Here is a 19,160-nt window from a genome sequence, read left to right on the forward strand (position 1 = left end):
TAATGATCCCTAGCATGGAATTGGCCTTTTTCACAGCTGCCGCACATTGAGTCGACACTTTCAACAAGCTGTCCACCACGACCCCAAGATTCCTCTCCTGGTCAGTCACCAACAGCTCAGATCCCATCAGTGTATACTTGAAGTTGGCGTTTTTTGTCCCAATGTGCATCACTATACACTTGCCAACATTGAACCGCATTTGCCATTTTGTCACCCACTCCCCCAGTTTGGAGAGATCCTTTTGGAGCACAATCTGTTTTGGATTTCACTACCCGAAAGAGTTTGGTATCATCTGAAAATTTGGCCACATCGCTGCTTACCCCTAATTCTAGATCATTTATGAATAAATTAAAATCACCAGTTCCAGTACAGATCTTTGGGGGACCCGACTTCTTACTTCCCTCCATTGTGAAAACTCTCCATTTATACCTAACCTCTGTTTCCTGTCCTTTAACCAGTTAGCAATCAACACATTTACTTGTTCCCTTATCCCATGACTGCTAAGTTCCTCAAGAGTCTTCGATGAGGAACTTTGTCGAAAGCTTTTTGGAAGTCCAGGTATACTATGTCAACTGGATCACCTTGATCTACACACTTGTTGACACTCTCAAAGAACTCCAAAGTTTTGTGAGGCAAGGTTTACCTTTGCAGAAGCCATGCTGGTTTTCTCCCAGCAGGGCCTCTTCTTCTATGCGCTTTTCAATTTTATATTTGAGAATGCTTTCCATCAATTAACCTGGAACAGACATTAAGTTAACTGGCCTGTAATTTCCCGGATCGCCCCTGGATCTGTTTTTGAAAATCGGTGTTAAATTTGCTACTTTCCAGTCCTCTGGTACAGAGCCTGATTGTAGGGATAAGCTACATATTTTTGCAAGGAGCTTGGCAATTTCACATTTGATTTCTTTAAGGACACTTGGATGGATGCCATCTGGCTCTGCTGATTTACTAGTCTTCAATTTTTCCAGACAGCTTAGAACATCCACTCTTGTCACTTCTATCTGACTCAGTTCTTTAGCCTTCATCCCCAAAAAGCCTGGTTCAGGAACAGGTATATGCTCAGTACCTCTGCCATGAAGACAGAGGCAAAGAACTCGTTTAGCTTCTCTGCAACCTCCATATCCTCCTTAATAATCCCTTTCACTCCCTCATTGTCTAACGGTCCAAATGCATCTAATAATCAGGCTGTAACAGCCTTTCCTTTCCTGTAAAGAGTGAACCAGAAGTGAACCCTGTCTTGACTGATAGGCAATGACTTCTAGGGATCAGCCTCTCATCACACGGTGGGCGTGAACTTGAGGGCCATGAGACAAGAAGAGAAGGATATCTTTGACTCAGTTGGAGACTGGTGGTGCTTTCAACAGGATGGGCAGTCATGGAGTTGGCTACTGAAGAGGACTGCAGATCCATGAGACAGGATTCAAAGATACTTGAAGCTCATCATGTGAGGGGTGAGTCTTCAAGGAAAGGGGGATTTGGTCTAGGGAACAGTTGGCTAGTTACGACGCGTCAGAAACTTATTTTCCTTTTTAAATTTATTTATTTATTTATTTATTTATTTATTCAATTTCTATACCGCCCTTCCAAATATGGCTCAGGGCGGTTGACACAGAGAAATAATATATAAATAAGATGGATCCCTGTCCCCAAAGGGCTCACAATCTAAAAAGAAACATAAGATAGACACCAACAACAGTCACTGGAGGTACTGTGCTGCGGGTGAATAGGGCCAGTTACTCTCCCCCTGCTAAATAAAGAGAATCACCACATTAAAAGGTGCCTCTTTGCCAAGTTAGCAGGGGTATTTTTGTGCTGTGCAAATCCTTACAACTGTTTTATTGCATTTTATCTGTAAAGCTAAGGAATGCTGAACCTATCCATCCAGGGCACTACAAAGGTCTCTGTAACCTTTAAAGGTGCTTTTAGAGGTTCCTATATCCTTGTTCCTTGCAACGGAGATGCTTTTTGAAGTCTTATTGCATCTACTGAATGTTTCCTTTACCTGTAACAAAAAGCTGAGAAACCCTCAGATGGAAGCAGTCTGTAGTACTTTGAATAAAGCTTTTCTCTTTTTGTTCTTTGTATTTTACCTGCCTCTGAGTGGATTTTTAACTTAGGAAAAGGGGTTTTACTCTGGTGCGAACACTTCTCAATTTTAATTGCTCAGCAACCCTACCATGTTTTCTCATCACATGTAGGCTTGCATGTGGAGGTTTTTGTGTACTTTTCCAATAGTAAAGAGAAGTAGAGTTCCCTGACATTTTGCCCACACCTGGGGGGAATTAAACTCTGTTAAAAAGTGGGCGTGGTGGCAGCGATTGCACTTCTAAAGTTTAAAGGAACAGCCTTGGTTGAGCAAACATGGAGGGAATGATTCAGCATTTTTATTTCCCCCACATGGGGTTGCTTTGAGAGAAAGGCTGGGTTAAATATGCTACAAGCTTCCCTGGCAGGTTTCCTGCTTCTGATGCATTTAAAGAAGTTTTTGTTATTCTCCTTGATGCTTTTAGGTAAATGTTCCTCATACTCTCTTTTGGCCTCCCTTATTGTCACCTTGCATATATTTTTCCAGAGTTTGTGTTCCTTTCTCTTCTCTTCATTTGGACAGATAAATAAATAAATAGCTAAATAAATTTTAGAAGGAAGTCCTCTTCTCCATTATGGCTTCCTTGACCTTACCTGTTAGTCCTGCTGGCATCCTCCTGGACTTAGTGATACCTTTTCTCCTTTTTGGTATACATTCTAACTGGGCTTCTAGTACTGTGGTTTTGAGTAAACTCCATGCACTCTGGAGTGAAGTGACTCTCCTGATTTTCGCTTTCAGTTTTCTTTTCACCATACTCCTCATTTTGGAGAAGTTTCCTCTTCTGGAATTCAAAGTGTCTGTGTTAGACTTCCTTGGTGATTCTCTCCCCGCATGTATGCTGAATTTGATCGCACTATGGTCACTGTTCCCTAAGGGGTCCATGACACTGACGTCACACACCAGGTCCTAGGTGCCTCTCAGAATTAGGTCCAAGGTCACCTTCTCTCTGGTTGGTTCCAAGATCAACTGTTCTAGGGCACAGTCATGTAGCGTATCTAGAAATCTGACCTCTTTGTCCTGACCTGACTGTGAATTTACCCAGTCTATGTGTGGGTAACTGAAGTCACCCATTATGTGTGGGTAATTGAAGTCGCCTCTCCTTGACACCTCCCAGATTTCCTTCTGCAACTCCCAGTCACTGTCAGTATTTTGATCCAGAGGGTGATAGAAAGTCCCCAGTAGCACATTTCCTTTCAGGCCTTGTATTGTCACCCACAGGGTTTCTGTCCTCTTGGGTTGTCCAGCTTGTTAGATTCTATGCCTTCTTTAACATACAGTACTACTCCACCTCCAAGGCGCCCCTCCCTGTCCTTTCTGTAGAGTTTATATCTAAGGATAACAGTGTCCCACTGGTTCTCACTGTTCCGCCATGTTTCTGTTATGCCCACTATATCTATTTCTGCATTAGCAACCAAGCACTCCAGCTCGCCCATCTTGGCTCGGAGGCTTCTGGCATTGGCATATAAGCACCTATATGTTGAATCTCTTCCCTAGTGTATGCTATCTTTCTTTTGGCTCTTTGATCTCTTTGAGCAGCTAGCACAGCCTCCTGTCTGCTCTTTATGTGGTTCTGCTCTGTCCCTTTCTGTTTTATCTGAATCTTTTACACCCTCACACCTTAAGGGATGGCTTTTGCTGAAATGGATACTGCCCAGTTCCTTTCAGCTATTCCCCAGGCATCATTTTAAAAGCTGCTCTGCAACCTTTTTGATTTTAAGTGCCAGCAGTCTGGTTCCATCTTGGTTCAAGTGCAGCCCGTCCCTTTCGTACAGGCCTTGCTTCCCCCAAAATGTATCCCAGTGTCTAAAATATCTAAACCCCTCCTTCCGGCACCAGCGTCTCATCTATTCATTGAAACCCCTAAGCTCTGCCTGTCTCACTGTACCTGCACATGGAACAGGTAGCATTTCTGAGAATGCTAGTTTGTGGGTCCTGGACTTCAATACGCTACCTATCAGCCTAAATTTGGCTTCCAGGACCTCCTAACTACATTTCCCTACATTGTTGGTGCCAACATACACCAAGACAGTTGTCTCCTCCCCAGCACTGCCTAAGAGCCTATCTAGATGCTGCGTGATATCCGCAACCTTCGCACCAGGCAGGCAAGTCACCATGCAGTCGACATGAGGGCCACAAGGCCATCTCTCTATATCTCTAATGGTTGAATCTCCCACTAAAAGGAGCCCCCCACCCCCCAGATGAGTATCCCTTGTGTGAGAGGATATGGGCTCATCATCCATGGAAGGGTTTCCTTCCAAGGGAGCATTTCCCTCTTCCTTAGACCAATGTCCTCCTAGCCCGAGACCTTCATTCTCCCTGACAGCAGAGGAGCTATCAGCCTTGGAGTGGGATGCCTCTACCACATCCCTGAAGGTCCCGTCTGCATGCCTCTTTGTCTCTCTGAGCTTCCCCAGATCCGCCATCTTGGTCTCAAGGGAACAAACTTGTTCCCTGAGAGCAAGGAGCTCCTTGCATCTAGCACACACCCATGACTTTTGCCTATGGAGCAAATAGTCATACATGCGACACTTTGTGCAATACACTGGGATTTGCCCCCTCTCCTGCGGGCTTTCTACCTTCAATACTGATGGTTCTGGATAAGGACTCACCCCAGACACCAACTGTTGCCCTTGAAGTCTCCAGCAGGTGCTGCCAGGGGTACAGCTAGGTAATGTCAGGGTTTGGACCTAATGATGTTATTGGGGGGCTTGTTATGGGCTCAGGGCAGACTTGAGGGTATGCATGCTGCCGTTTCTGTTAAGAAGCCTTTGCACATGGTCAGAGGCTCCCTTGTCCCTGGTATTTGTTCATGCCTTCCCCATTACTCTTTTTCCAAGCTGGAGAAAATACCATTTGATTTACTTCACCTGATTAACGCCCCCACCCCCACCCCAGACACCACTAATGTGCATGACTTCAGTTGTGAAATGCACAATGAACAGTGGATGTGAGAGGGGTGGGGTGGGGTTGGGATGACCTTCATGGCTGCTGAAGCCACATGTGATGGCTTGTGGATAGTCACCTGTGAGTTCCCTTGGTGTGTGCAACGTGAAGCAAATATGCCAGCTGACTTGGCCTTGTGCCTATTCAAGGTATGGCAGATGCCTTCCCTGGTGGTTTTGGGTTTTTTTGTTCACCTCCCTAAAAGGGCAGGGAGCTCAAAATACTAAGCTCCTCTTAAATATATGGCAAGAGAAAATTATGGGGAGAAAAACCCTGGTTTTTACAAGGAAACCCACACACAAGACCAACCAGTGCTAAAAATACAATAAACTTTGCAAGATTTGCCTCATTCGTGGCCCGAGGCCAAGGCCACCATTGGCCCTACAAGCCTCTTGCAAGCCTCCTCCTTAAGGAAGTGATAAAGGAGGACAAAGAAAACAATTGGCACTTCTAAGGTGCAAGGAGGGGAAGCGAGAGACTCTGCAAACTGCTTGCAGGCATCACGCAGCTGGCTTTTGTGGGTGGTTTAATGGGCTGCTTGCATATTCATGGAGAACTTTGATGTTAAATAGCAGCCCTTTACCCGAGGACCAGCTGGTAACAGGGCTGCGGGGTGGCTGCTGCTGCCGCTGCTCCTCCATGGCTCCTTCCTCCATGGCCTAGCCACCATCTGCTCCATTCCCTCACCTGTTGAACAGCACACCTGGGGGATGTTTGCCGCAGCAGAAGAGGGAGGGGCAGGTGACAAAGCCAGAGAGCGAATTTGCAGGAGGAGTGGCAGGGAAGGCACGACTGCCCCCCCCCCCCAGTGGAGATCTAATGGGAACATAGGAACACAGGAAGCTGCCATATCCTGGGTCAGACCCACTGGTCTATCTAGCTCAGTATTGTTTTCACAGATTGGCAGTGGCTTCTCAAAGGCTGCAGGCGGGAGTCTGTCTCTCTCAGCCCTATCTTGGAATTGCTGCCAGGGAGGGAACTTGGAACCTGTATATGCTCTTCCCAGAGCAGCTCCATTCTCTAAGGGGAATATCTTACAGTGCTCACAATAGGAACAATTCCTACTGTCTACCCATTGGCCTTCAGGGTTTCAACATAAGAACAAAAGAACATAAAAGAACCTAAGAACAGCCCTGCTGGATCAGGCTCAAGGACACCCATCTAGTCCAGCATCCTGTTTCACACAGTGGCCCACCAGATGCCACTGGGAGCCACAGGCAGGAGTTGAGAGCATGCCCTCTCTCCTACTGTTACTCCCCTGCAACTGGGACGATGCCTTTGAGGCTGGAGGTGGCCTATAGCCCTCCGACTAGTAGCCATTGATAGACCTCTCCTCCATGAAGTTATCCAAACCCTTCTTAAAGCCATCCAGGTTGTTGGCTGTCACCGCATCTTGTGGCAGAGAATTCCACAAGTGGATTATGCATTGTGTGAAAAAGTGCTTCTGTTTCAAAAAAATAATGGGCTGGTCCAGATGAAACCTTGCTGGACCACGGCATTTGGAAATGGACAGGCCGAGTGTCTGCCTGTTGGGTCGTCTTCCGTGGGTGCCCCGATGCCCTCTCAGCATGTCCCTTTGGCATATGGGGAGGTGTGGACTACTCACCCGAATGCCTGCAGAGCCCATCAACAGCCCATCCCATCTGATAAAGGAGCATGCTGCAAGACTAGTGGGACATCTGTGCTCTGGGCGTGTCCTCTTTCTGACTGAGCGGGCTGGTAAGGTACCATCCAAACAAGCCCATTATGCAGGGATCTGGCTTTCTCTGAAGAGAGATCCTTCCAGAGGATCAGCCACCTCTCTCCTACCATCACCAATGAGAGCTCTTGCTTAGGTTTACAGAATTATGCATGGTGCAGAGGAAGTGGTTCCAGAGGGTACCCCCATCCTTTCTGCTAGACCTCAGAGATAAACTGGTGGGGAGAAGATTCAGGACAGGTCACAGAAAGGTCTTCTTCACACAAGGCAGCATTAATGTCTGGGATTCACTGCTGAAAAATATGGTGCTGGTTAGAGATGTGCAAATTGATTTGAGTCGAATTGATTTGAGTTCAAATCAGGCCAGTTCGAGTTATTTGAACTCGAATTGAATCACCCTTAGAATAAAAGGCCTGATTCAAGTTCAAATTGAATCAACCCTGATTCAAGCTCAAATTGATTCAAGTGCCATTTTGTCTCTGTGTTTCCCACTTGCTAATTGATTTTCTGGCACTGTCTTCTGATTTGCTTGATATCTCCTTGCTTCTTGGTTTATTTATTTTATCTATTTAACACACTTCTATACCGCCCCAAACTCACATCTCTGGGCGGTTTACAACAAGCAAACAAAAACTTGAAACATTAATTAAAATAAATGACCAAAAAAACCCTTAAAACAGTAGTTAAAACAAAATAAATGGCATAGTAGAAGTTAAAAAATAACAACTTAAAATTTTAAAACAACATTTTAAAACAATGATAAAACTGTTAAAATAATATAATTTAATTAGTAAAATAATTTAATAATTAATTTAATAATTTAATTAGAAGCCTGGGTGAACAGGTGCTTCTTTAAAGACTTTTACAAAGTTGTCAGAGATGGGGAGGCTTTTATTTCAGCAAGGAGTGCATTCCAAAGCTCTGGGGCAGCAGTGGAGAAGGCCAGTCCCTGAGTAGCCACCAAACAAGCCGGTGGCAACTGCAGACGAACCTCTCCAGATGATCTCAATGGGCGATGGGGTTCATAACAAAGAAGACGTTCTCTTAAATACTCAGGGCCCAAGCCGTCAAAGGGCTTAATAGGTTATAAACAGCACCTTATATTTTGCCCAGAAACTTATGGGCAGCCAGTGTAGAACTTTCAATACAGGAGTAATATGGTCTCTCCGAGATGACCCAGAGACCAACCTGGCTGCTGCATTCTGGACTAACTGTAGTTTCTGGACTACATACAAGGGCAGCCCCACATAGAGCGCATTGCAGTAATCCAGTCTGGAGGTTACCAGCAGATGTACCACTGTTCTGAGGTCGTTTATCTCAAGAAATGGACTCAGCTGGCATATCAGCTGAAGGTGATAGAAGGCACTTCTGGCCACTGCCTCAACCTGGGAGACCAGGGAAAGGTTTGGATCCAGAAGCAACCCCAGACTGCGTACCTATTCCTTCCAGGGAAGTGTGACTCCATCCAGAACAGGCAGATCAAACTCATCTTCCGAGTTTCAACCCCGTACAGTGAGTACCTCTGTCTTATCTGGATTCAGTCTCAGTTTGATATCCCTCATCCAGCCCATTACCTCCTCCAGACAGGCATTTAGGGAGGTTATGCTCCCTCCCAATGATGTTGACATGGAGAAGTAGGTTTGGGTGTCATCAGCATAGTGATAGCAGCCTGCACCAAATCTCCTGATGATCTCTCCCAGTGGTTTCATATAGATGTTAAACAACATTGGAGACAATATGCAGCCCTGAGGGACACCATACAAAAGTTCACATTTTGAAGAACAGCAGTCTCCAAGGGACACCATCTGGAATCTTCCTGTGAGGTAGAAGCAGAACCACTGCAAAGCAGTGCCCCTCACTACCAACCCCCTCAGACGCTCCAGAAGGATACTATGGTCGATAGTATTGAAAGCCGCCAAGAGGTCCAAAAGGACCAACAGAGTCACACTTCCAACACTTGGTTGGCTTGCTGCTAACATAGAAATCAAGAGGCTATTCTCACAATTGCCCAAAAGCGGGTTAAGGGAGCCTAGGCCATTTTGGGGCGATCATGTGCTGCAACGGGAGCTGCCCGGCTCCTAGCAGCTAGCCTCCATAAACACCCCTCCCCTTAGACCAGGTTAACGGAGCAAGCGCTCCGTTAACCTCATCTTTTCTGCTCGTGTGTTGTCGCGGTGCACAGCGGCACACAAGTAGATCTCCAACCGGGAGGCTGCAAGCAGCCTCCCGGGTTCGGGGGTCTCTCCAGGATGCCCTGCACACTCACGCGGGGCATCCTGGAACTTCTGGGGGCCGTGCGGCCCCCCAGTTCCTGCAGCCCCCACTGGCTCTGTGATGGAGCTCGCACAGTCATGTTGGCATCCAATTCGGCCTCCCAGGACTGCCTTTGGATCATCTGCACAGACCCAGAAGAATCTCTTCTCACTGATCGTGAGAAGAACTTCCAAGTGTTGTCATGGGCAACTGTGTCCCCATTGGCTGAGGAGAGGCAGGAGAGAGAGGGAAAGAGGGATTTTTCAAAATGTATTGAAAGGGACTGCTTGGAGGCAAAGAGACAAAGATCCATTTTGTGCCTCAGGTGAAAAGAAAGATCAGAGAGAGACTGCAGCAGCTCAGCACTGTTGGTGGTCTGTGGCTTATCTGTTTTAAATTTGTATTTCCTTGCAAACCCTACTGCTTATTTTATTTCTATTTAAAAAACAACAACACTGTACCAGCAGCAGCCCCAGTAGCTTTAACTGGGTGCTGCTGCTTTGAATTTTTTCTTATTTTGATTTCCCCCCCCTTCTTGCTTCTATCCAGCCCCAGTGGCTTTAATAACTGGGATGCTGTGCTGATTTTTATTTTCTTTAGCAGCCCCAAGCTGCACCTTTGTTGCTGTTGTGTGCCATTGCACATCATTTGGTGGTGGGGGTGGGAGGCTAGTGTGTTGACTTCTCTTTGGTGCCCAGCCTGCCAGGCTCTCTCTGTTTCCCTCCCCCCATCCCCAGGTTGTTTGTTTTTTGTTTGTTTTTAATTTGGGGGGTGGGGGGGTGCCTGACTGGTGCCCAACTGCCCTTCCCCCAGCTGTTGAGTCCCAGCTCAGTTCAAGAGTGCCTCTGTGAGCAATACCTGGCGGACTCCAGCTGAAGACGCCGGAAGCCCCCAGCCGAAAAAGAGGCCAGAAGGTGAATCCCTCCCACCCACCTTGGTTAGGTTATAGAACTTAGAGTTCTTTAAATAGGGCCTAGTTTGGGGAAGGGGGGATTAGGTACTAGTAGGACTATAGGATAGATGGGTTTGAGTTAGAGAGGTCACAGTAATCCGCTGCCCTTGCCCTTCCCTTCCCTATGACTTGCCCCATTGTTGCTCATTCCCCCCCCCAGCTCATTTCCCCCACTTTATTTGGGGGGGTTACTTTTTCTAGCTTCTGTGTGTGCACTACAATGCTATAGATTGTATAGCCCACAATCCCCTTTAAAAATACCTGCCTTAACGGTGCTTCTTCTCCCCCACACGCCCATCAGGGCTTGCCTAAAAAAAACCCACCTCTGTATTTTTCAATTGCTGATTGGTTTTTCTGGCACTGGCTTCCAATTGGCTTGAGATCTCCTTGCTTCTGGGTTGGCCTGTTGTCATTCCAATCAAAGTGTTGGCAGAGTGGTGGTGGTGGAGGAGGCGGTGGCAGCAGCAGCCGCCTGGGCCAGCGGGCCTGCCTGCCTGGTCCCCAGTGAGTGGACCGAGAGAAAGAGAGTGCCTGCTGGGCTTATCCATCTGTCTATTCATTTTCCCCTTTAATTATGCAGTGCCAACAGCAGCTTTATTCTCCAACCCCCCCCCCATCTCCACCCCACCCACCCCCCACCCCGGTACCAGCAGCATCAGTGGCTGTATTTTTTATTCTTGCTCGTAGCCACCCCCACCCCCAGTGACTTTAGAAACTGGGGTGCTATGCTGTTTTTACCCACCATTTGTAGCAACCTGAACTTTTCCTTTGTTGCTGCTGCTCTGGACTGACTTTATATATATATATATATATATATATATATATATATATATATATATATATAAAATTTTGCAGGCTAGTTTGCTGTGACTTCTGTCTGATGCCCTGCCTGCCCAGGCTCTCTCTGAATGGTGCGACCACCACCCCCATCTGAGACTGAAGAGGAGCAGGAGGATGTACCTTCTCAGCCCCAGACTAAAGGCAATGGTGGTGCCCCCCAGAATGAACCAGCAGCCCCAGTTGTTCCACCACCACTACCAAAAAAGTCCCAGACCAAGAGCAGCATGATGTGGGACAACTTTGAGCACCGCCTGGTGACCCACACCAAGCTGCCTGCATCCACTGCGGGACAGCAGGAGGAGGGCCCTATGTGTCTTACAACATTGGGGATGCTGCAGCACCTGTGATGGCATCATTGGGGGGGGGGGTTCCTCCTCCTGCTGGCAGCAATAGCCCTGGTATGTCTTTACTTAGTGGCAAAGCACCTGCTCCTGCTCTAAAGCAGGGGAGGTTGCCTGCATGGTGGGTGCAGTCAACGAACAAGCAGTCAGGTCACCCAGAGCCTCATCGCATCACCCAGGCCATTGGGGAGATGAGCACTTTGGACAACCAGCCATTCCACGGGGTGGAGAACCCCATCTTATGCCGGCTGCTCCAGCTGCTTGCCCCCGGCCCCAAGATCCCCTCACGCACCACCTTCAGCAGGTGAGTGGTGCCCTCTCTGTACTGGGCATGTAGGGAGGCCATGTTGCGGCAGCTGCACACAGCAGCCCCTGACACCAGTGTGTCCTTCACAATGGATCTGTGGACCAGCCACAGTTGGAGGCACATTGCTTTCCTGTCTCTCACATTGCACTGGTGGGGGCAGGAGAGTGAAGGGACATCTGCTGGTGGTGGCGTGGCCAGCCCCTCCCATGCAGAGAATCACCGGTGGGCTGCACTGCATGTGGAGGTGCTAGACACTAATCTAACGACAGGTGAGCTCATCCCATGTGGAGGGATGGCTATCCGGGCATCAAAGCTTCACTGATGGTTCATGGTCACTGACAATGCCATGCGCATCACTACCTGAACACTTCCTCCCTCAGGATGTTCCGACCTGGTGGACCTGCACCTTTCTCTTGCTTCAGCACCTGCAGGCACAAGAGCTGGCGATCCATGCCCTGGCGAGCAAGTGTGCCTTGGAAACGTGTGTGACCTGTCTAACCAGGACTGGGTGCTCCTTTCCCAAGTTGTCTTGGCATTCTAGCTGTTCTTTGCTGCCACAGGCAGGCAGGCAGCAATGCTGAGCAAGGCTTTGCCCACTGTTCTTCTCCTCGAGAAGGGCCCGTGACGTCACGGGCTTGTGACGATCTCTCAACTGTGCAGGCACGCCCCACACTTGGAAAAAGACAATCAGCCAAACGGACAGGCCCGGCGTCACTCTGGCCGCTGCTGCCAGTGGGGGGAGAAGGACTGCTCTGTTCACACCTCCGGCAAGCACCACTTGGTCGTGCAGTAGCGGTAATTTTTTAAAAAACCACAGAGGTTTGGCAGGGTGGCTGCCGGAGGGCCCCCCCCCAACCATTTGGATGGCCCCCTGGACCTTGGAGGCCATGGACCGGGTCCCCAAGGTCCAGGGCTTAGAGTTCCTCTGGGTTTTCCTGGATCTCAGATTGACAAAGGCAGAACTTTGGTGCCTGCCTTCCTTGAGCTGTGGTTTGCTTTGTTTGTGTTGTGGCAAGAAATGGAAAGTGGCAGCTGAGCTTTCTCTCCATGTGTAATGTTGTCTTGGTGATTACTGTGAGATGAGCTCCATGTGTGGACTAACCTGTGCTTCACTCACTGCTCTGCTCTGCAATCTGCATTGCAAGGATGGAGATAACCTTCAGTCAAAATATGCTGAAGATACCATAATTGAGCTCATGGCTATGCTTGCTGGCTGCTAAGGGTGCTGCTGTGGCAGCTGTTGCAATGCTGGAAAGTAATGACAGAGTCATAATTGTGAGAGAACAACTTGTGCCAATGATGTTACTGCAGTGTGGGCACTATGGCTAGCAGTGGATTCTGGGTCAGTGATGCCTTTTTGGCCATTTTTGGACTGGTTTTTTTTTTTTTTTTTGAAAAATGGGCAGGGACTGTGTTGGGAAGGACTTTGTGCTTCTGTTCTGCAGTGTTATTTTTCAAGGCAAAGTTACAGAATGTATGCACTCTTCTTGTTTCAGCCATAGGGAATGGGGAACTCGAAACACCCCATTGTTCCCCATGGGCAGCTGCTGGGGACACCAAAGTGGGTTAGGTGGTAGGGAATGATGGGTGCTACCTACCACCCAACCTGCATAAGAAATGGGCAAGTGGGCAATTTTTAATTTTGTTTAATCTTTTAAAAGAAAACACCATAGGATCCTATGAGGGTTTGGGGGGAAGGTTAAAATTTGTTAAAAATTACCCACTTGCCATTTTCTTTTGTGGGTTGGGTGGTAAGTAGCACCCATCATGCTCTACCACCCAACCCACTTTGGTGTCCCTAGGACCTAACCATGGGGAGCAATGGGGTGTTCCCCCATTGTTCCCTCTGGCCGAATCTCTCAAATGTTTTTGAGGTGATTCATCGAAACAGCCAGCAATAGCCACTGTTTCAACAAATCAATTCATGTATTTTGCAAATCGAATTGCAAAATCCAATTCGTGCACCTCTCTAGTGCTGGCCACTATCTTAGGAGGCTTAAAAGATCAACAGGGGGGAGGAGAGGTTTATTGCTGCTTAGCAGTAGTAGTAGTAGTCGTCTCAGCTCATTGCAACTTTGCCGCTCATTTGGAGAGTTCAGATGAGCTGTTATGGCTGCTGCTATGTAGAACCTCCATATTCAAAGGCAGTCTACCTGAGTATCCATAACAGCTATAGATTAGCCATAACAGCTATGTTGAACTTCCATGTTCAAAGACAGTCTGCCTGAGTATCAGATGCCAGAGAGAAACAAGTGCGGAGGGCTATCTCCATCCTGACCTTGGACACGAGATGCCTGACTAGACGGACATGTGGTCTGTTGCAGCAGGAGACTCTGCATGTAAAAGGTCCCAGGGTCTGTTCCCAGCATCTCCCATGAAGGCACTTCATGGGAGCTGCTGTCGGCCAGAGCAGAGTACACGGAGCGACAAGAACCAAACCCTCGAGGCGGCACATGACCATCTATTCACCCAGCGCAAGGGAGATAAAGCAACATGGCCAATGCAGGAAAGGGCTCCATTGGCTTCCCTTGTAAGTGGAATCAGATGCCTTTGCTCTCCACATGTTTGGTGGGGGAGGACTGGGGAGCTGTAAATGTGCCCCCCACCCACACACCCCCGGCTCTGGGCTCTGGAAAATAAAACACCGCCAGCATTCAGGAGGTTTAATAGCATTTCATTGGTAACCGCAGCGCAATGGCTATATTGCTTCGAAGGCATATACAGGTGATACGGAAAACTCCCAGCCACCCCCCTTTCAAAGGGTCCATGCTCCAGGGCAGCTCTAAAGCAGCTTTATACCCGGCTTCTGGTTTGTCTCAGTTGCAGCAGAGATCACTCCCACAGAAGTGCTCTTTAATATTGCAGAAATACCAAACTGATTTTGGCTTGCGCTCGCAGGATGGAGAAAACCTGTTTTGCCCATCAGGTCCTCAGCACCCGGATGGAGAAGCAGAGCGGAGGCCAATTCAAGTAGCCCTTTCAGCAAGAGACGACGTGAGCTGCTGAGCGCATGGAGAGGAAGGGGCTGGCTGATTCCGGGCACAGCGGTCCTGCCGGCTGCCCAAGAGCGTAAAAGTGGACAACTGGATCACAGTCTTCAGCAGCTTGTCTAAATGCGGAAATCTTTGCTAATTAAAGGAGTGGTTGTCCGGTTGAAGTGATCCAAATCAGTCGTATGTGTGTTAACAGATGAATTCACTGATTAAATCTACATGTGTTTGCATACAAATAAAAACAATAGCTCTAAGAGAAAGGCATATTTTCCCCCACTGCCCCCATGGATAAGTGGAGCTAGCACCAGCTGGGTGCCTTCCAGATTAACCCTTACCACAGTGTCACTACGGATCTCCTAAGTGTGCTTCCATACTTCCAGTGTCGTGACACCACAGCAAGGTGCCGTTCACATTTCCAATGCCTTATTTCGGATTTTATCTTTGCAATGTAGTGCTTCAACGTTGTAAGTCCATTGCAGAAAAATAGCTGCTGTAGGAGTTTGCGATTCTGGGGATCGTTTTCAGTATGACCCTGCCAAGCCGAAGCATTTCACTGCTGTTCTAGGGTGTAATGTGGAAAGCGCCCTGCATCTGCATTCTATGACTTCTTTATTAAAACTAATTGGAAAAGGTTTAAAATTTTGCAGTTGATGAATTGGGTACACGTTTTCAATTGCACAAAAAGTTTCCAATGATTTAATTAGCTAACAATACGACAATGTGACCAAGAACACTTACTAGAGAGTAAGGCCTGCTGAGATCAGTGGGGCCTGTGCAAGAGTAAACAGGCTTAGGAGTGCAGTGAGAACCCAGCGACCTCAGTCAGGACAGAGCGGCCAATGGGCAGGAAGCATCCCATGTTCTATTTGTCAGAGAAGTCAGCGTTTCCGTTTGCTGGTTTTGGTTTGGTTTGGCAAAGTGTTGGTCAGGCTGTTCATTCATTCATCCATTCTGTCATCGCCTGTCCTTCACTGATTTGGCAAGCCAAGAGGCGGTTTCTTCTTTTAATTAGAAGGAACTGCCCTGCAAAGTGTTCTCATTCATTCAAAGCATATTTCTGCAGGCTGCATGCCATTTCTGCACCTGACAGGAAAACAGCACCTGCCCCTCACACAGAGACTGCAGACCCAGGGATCCTGGGGAGGGAGCTGAACCCGGAAAGAGGACCGGGCTAACCACTCCCGTAAACCATCTTTTAACAAGACATCCCCAAATGGCAAAAAGAGGGAGGGGGGGTTACCAGGGTTGGATCCAGACAATTACTAGGGACAGTCCCTAGAAAAGAGGGACAATCAGCACAACTTGATTCAGGGGGGCAAATTCCAGAACCACCCTCCCTTCTTCACCATGCAATGCTTTCTGCTATGAAGAGCCACTCTCTATAGAGCAACGATTCCACACCTTGCTGATGCCTGTAGAGCTCATGGGGTGTGGAGAGCAGAGAGAGAGAGAGAGAGAGAGAGAGATTGAGAGAGAGAGATCCTGCCCCAGTGCTCCAGCGAGGCTGACTTCCCTTGGCAGGAGCCACTGAGTCAACTCTCTGCTTCCCTTTTCACACCGGAGGGAAGTAGAAAGTGGAGTCCCCCAAGGATCTGCATTGGTGCTTTGGCTTTTGGTTTTGCTCATGAATGATCTGGAGTTTGGGTTATGCAGCCATGTGGCCAATTTTGTGGGCAATACCAAACTCTTTAAGGTGATGGAAACTGGAGTGGGTTGCAAAGAACTTCAACAACATCTCTCCAAAGTAAGTGAAATGAGCAACTAAATGGAAAGTGCAGTTCAATGGAAGTCAGTAGTCCTATTCACACATTATGTTCAACACTCACATGTACAGTGTACAGAGGTGCAGATCTGTACACAGGAACTGTCATTCACATGTTATGCTGAATGTAGGTGCAGAAGTACACTTTCTATCAGTGCCATACATTTGAAGGGCCTATATCCAGGTTCACTTTGAAAAGGAACACAGGTACAGTCATTCACCCAAAAACGTAAAAGGAGTGTTCAGACACCTGTACCTTCATACAATGTAATGTGCAAATCGGGCTAAGCTAAAACAAGGCACACTGGGACAAAAAACCCAACTTCGCATATACACTGATGGGGTCTGAGCCATCGGTGATAACCAGGAAAGAGATGCTGAGATCCTGGCGGACAGCTCAAAGAACCATGAAGCCAGTGCATGGCAGCTGTGGAAAAGGCAAGCTCCGTGCTAAAAAGGATCAGGAAAGGGATCAAAAACAAAAGTGCAGTATTGTGATGGCCTTAAGCAAATCTATGATGCAGCCACGCTTGAAGTACTGGGTGCAATTCTAGTCACCGTATCTCAAAAAGGATATGGAAGAGCTGGAAAAGGCGCAGAGAAGGAAAACCAGAATGGCCAAGGGGCTGGAGCACCTTCTTCATAAGGAAAGCCTACCATGTTTGGAGGGTTTTAGGGTGTTGTGTTTTTTTTAACAGTGACTAAGGACAAACCTGATTGAGGCTTATAAAATTATGCAAGGTGTGGAGCAAATGGTCAGAAAGGGCCACTTTCTCAATCCCAGGATCAGAAGTGACCAGCAGGAGATTGAGGACAAAGAAAAGGCAGGGCTTCTTCACACAATGCAAAATCCATCTATGGAATCAGCAGTCCCAAAATGGCTTACCTGGCTTTAAGAGGGACTTAGACCAGAGCTGCACAACTGGATCTCCAGAATCATCCTGCCCCTGAACCTGGACGTAGCCTAGAGTCATCAAGGCTAGTAGCCGTCCACACATTTGTCTAAGCCAGGGCTTTGGCCTGCCAGTTGTTTCTGGACTACAACTCCCATCATCCCTGACTATCAGCTACTGTGGCTGCAGATGATTTTATTTATGTATTTAATCAATCAATCAAATTTGTACACCACCCCAAACTTTCATTTCTGGTCAGTTAACATGCAAAAAAACCTTTTTAAACAAATAATAAACGTCAAAAACAGATTAAAACCTAAAAATTTAAAAAGCTGAAAAAGCTTGGGTGAAGAGGTGGGTTTTCAAATGCTTTTTAAAAATTGCCAGAGATGGGGAGGATCATATTTCAGTAGAGAGCGCATTCCACAGTCTCGGGGCAGCAACCAAGAAGGCCCGTCCCTGTGTGGCCACCAGCCAAACTGGCAACAACCAGAGACGGACCTCTCCAGACTACCTCAAAGGGCGGTGGGTCTCATAATGAAGAAGACGTTCTCTTAAATACCAGGGCCTAAGCCATTTAGGGCTTTATAGGTGATGGGAGCTGTAATCAAAAAACAGCTGGAGGGTCAAAGTGGTACAGACCTGGCTTAGACAAATGCGTGGACGGCGACTAGTCTTGGGGACTCTAGGCTACATCCAGGTTCAGGGGCAGGATGGTTCTGGAGATCCAGTTGCTTGGGAGTAACAGTGAGAGAGGGCGCATGCTTTCAGCTCCTGCTTGTCGGTTCCCCAGAGACATCTGGTTTACCACTGAAAACGGGACACTGGACCAGACAGGTCTTGGCGTGCTCCGGGAGGGCTCTTGGCTGTGTTAACCCATCGAAAGAGTCCAAACCTCAAGAGGGGGGGAGGGGGGGCTCCACTTCTCTACAGTCTATCTGGGAAACAGGCCACCAAAAGAAAAGTCCAGCTTTGGTATCAGCAGAGTCACCTGAGCAGCATTTGCAGGGTGGGGGAGGGATTGCGGCTTCATCTGGAGGACAGCGCAGCATCTGCCGGCAGGCCCAGTCGCCCCCTTCCCCCTTGGCACTGGTGTCATGGAGGACGGATCGCAGGTTGCGGGAAAGACACTATGCAGCCATCCCCGGAGGAGTCGGTGTCTCTTCCCACAGAGCTCTAGTTCTTTGCCAGCGCAAAGGGATTCACCAGCTTCATCGCAGCATAGTTCTGCAGGGAGGACAGAAGGGAGGCAAGAACAGCCCCGTGATGAAATGCAGTGCCAGCCAAGCAGCTGCTGTGCTCTTCGTTAACTGCACACAGGCACCCGAGGCACAGGCGGCACTTTGTGCGGATCAGTGTGGTGATTCTTCCCTCTGCGCGGTTCTATTTCTAAGTTTAAAAAAGCTGCCTGGGGCAGGCTGCAAGTCAGAGCACAGCAACATCCCACAGAGGGAGGCTGCTGAACCCTCTCGGTTCCTCTCTGGTCCCTTCCCAGTTCCCAACTGCCCTCCCCAGACGGGTCTGTCACTCACAGAACAAAAGGGAGCAGGTCCTTGCAGCTTCCTCCTCTATATATTTCCCAGCTCAGAATTGCACCCCCACCCCTGGAGGTGGAAAAAAAAAACAGCTGGGGGGCAATTTTGAGCTGGAAAATGTACGGAGGAGAGAGTTCCGCAGTCCACGCCTGCCCAGCCAGCTTCTCTTGCATGCAGACGCAGGCTGCCCAAGTCTGTCTGGGGTGGGAAAGCAAATGAACCCAGAGGAAATGACCGCAGGGCGTGTCATTTGAGCCTCTGTTTTGCATTGGCAAATGCTTTGTACGGGGTGGCTGAGGAAGAGCTACATTTGATGATGTCGGAAGCTCGTTGCCTTGTGTGCAGCTGCTGGGGGCCAGAGGCTGACCAGCCGAGAGTCTCTCCATGGGAGCCAACAGGGAAGACGGGAGGCTAGACCCAAGGAAGCTCGGGCAGCATACTGACTTCTCGGGGGTGGCCGGGGCTCTGGCAGCAGGTGCAAAGGCGGCTGTGGGGAGGAGGTCTCCTGCCAAAGGCCCCGCAGGCGGAGGGTGCAAGCTCTTGGGGCAAGGAAAGC

The 19,160-nt window shown here is 48.4% G+C and overlaps 1 protein-coding gene across 8 annotated transcripts in view; it reads right to left on the minus strand.

The window, feature by feature from the left end:
- Positions 1 to 14,079: 14,079 nt before the first annotated feature.
- The window catches only part of DYSF (dysferlin), a 220,962-nt gene continuing 215,881 nt past the window's right edge, over positions 14,080 to 19,160 (minus strand). For all 8 annotated transcript variants that reach the window (XM_053256343.1, XM_053256337.1, XM_053256342.1 and 5 more), the window contains one exon: positions 14,080 to 18,296. In XM_053256343.1, the coding sequence (XP_053112318.1) occupies positions 18,246 to 18,296 (51 nt within the window). In that variant the 3' untranslated portion in view covers positions 14,080 to 18,245. The remainder of the gene's footprint in view (positions 18,297 to 19,160) is intronic.

This window comes from Hemicordylus capensis, chromosome 5 (assembly GCF_027244095.1).
Source record: "Hemicordylus capensis ecotype Gifberg chromosome 5, rHemCap1.1.pri, whole genome shotgun sequence".
Classification (NCBI taxonomy): Eukaryota; Metazoa; Chordata; class Lepidosauria; order Squamata; family Cordylidae; genus Hemicordylus; species Hemicordylus capensis.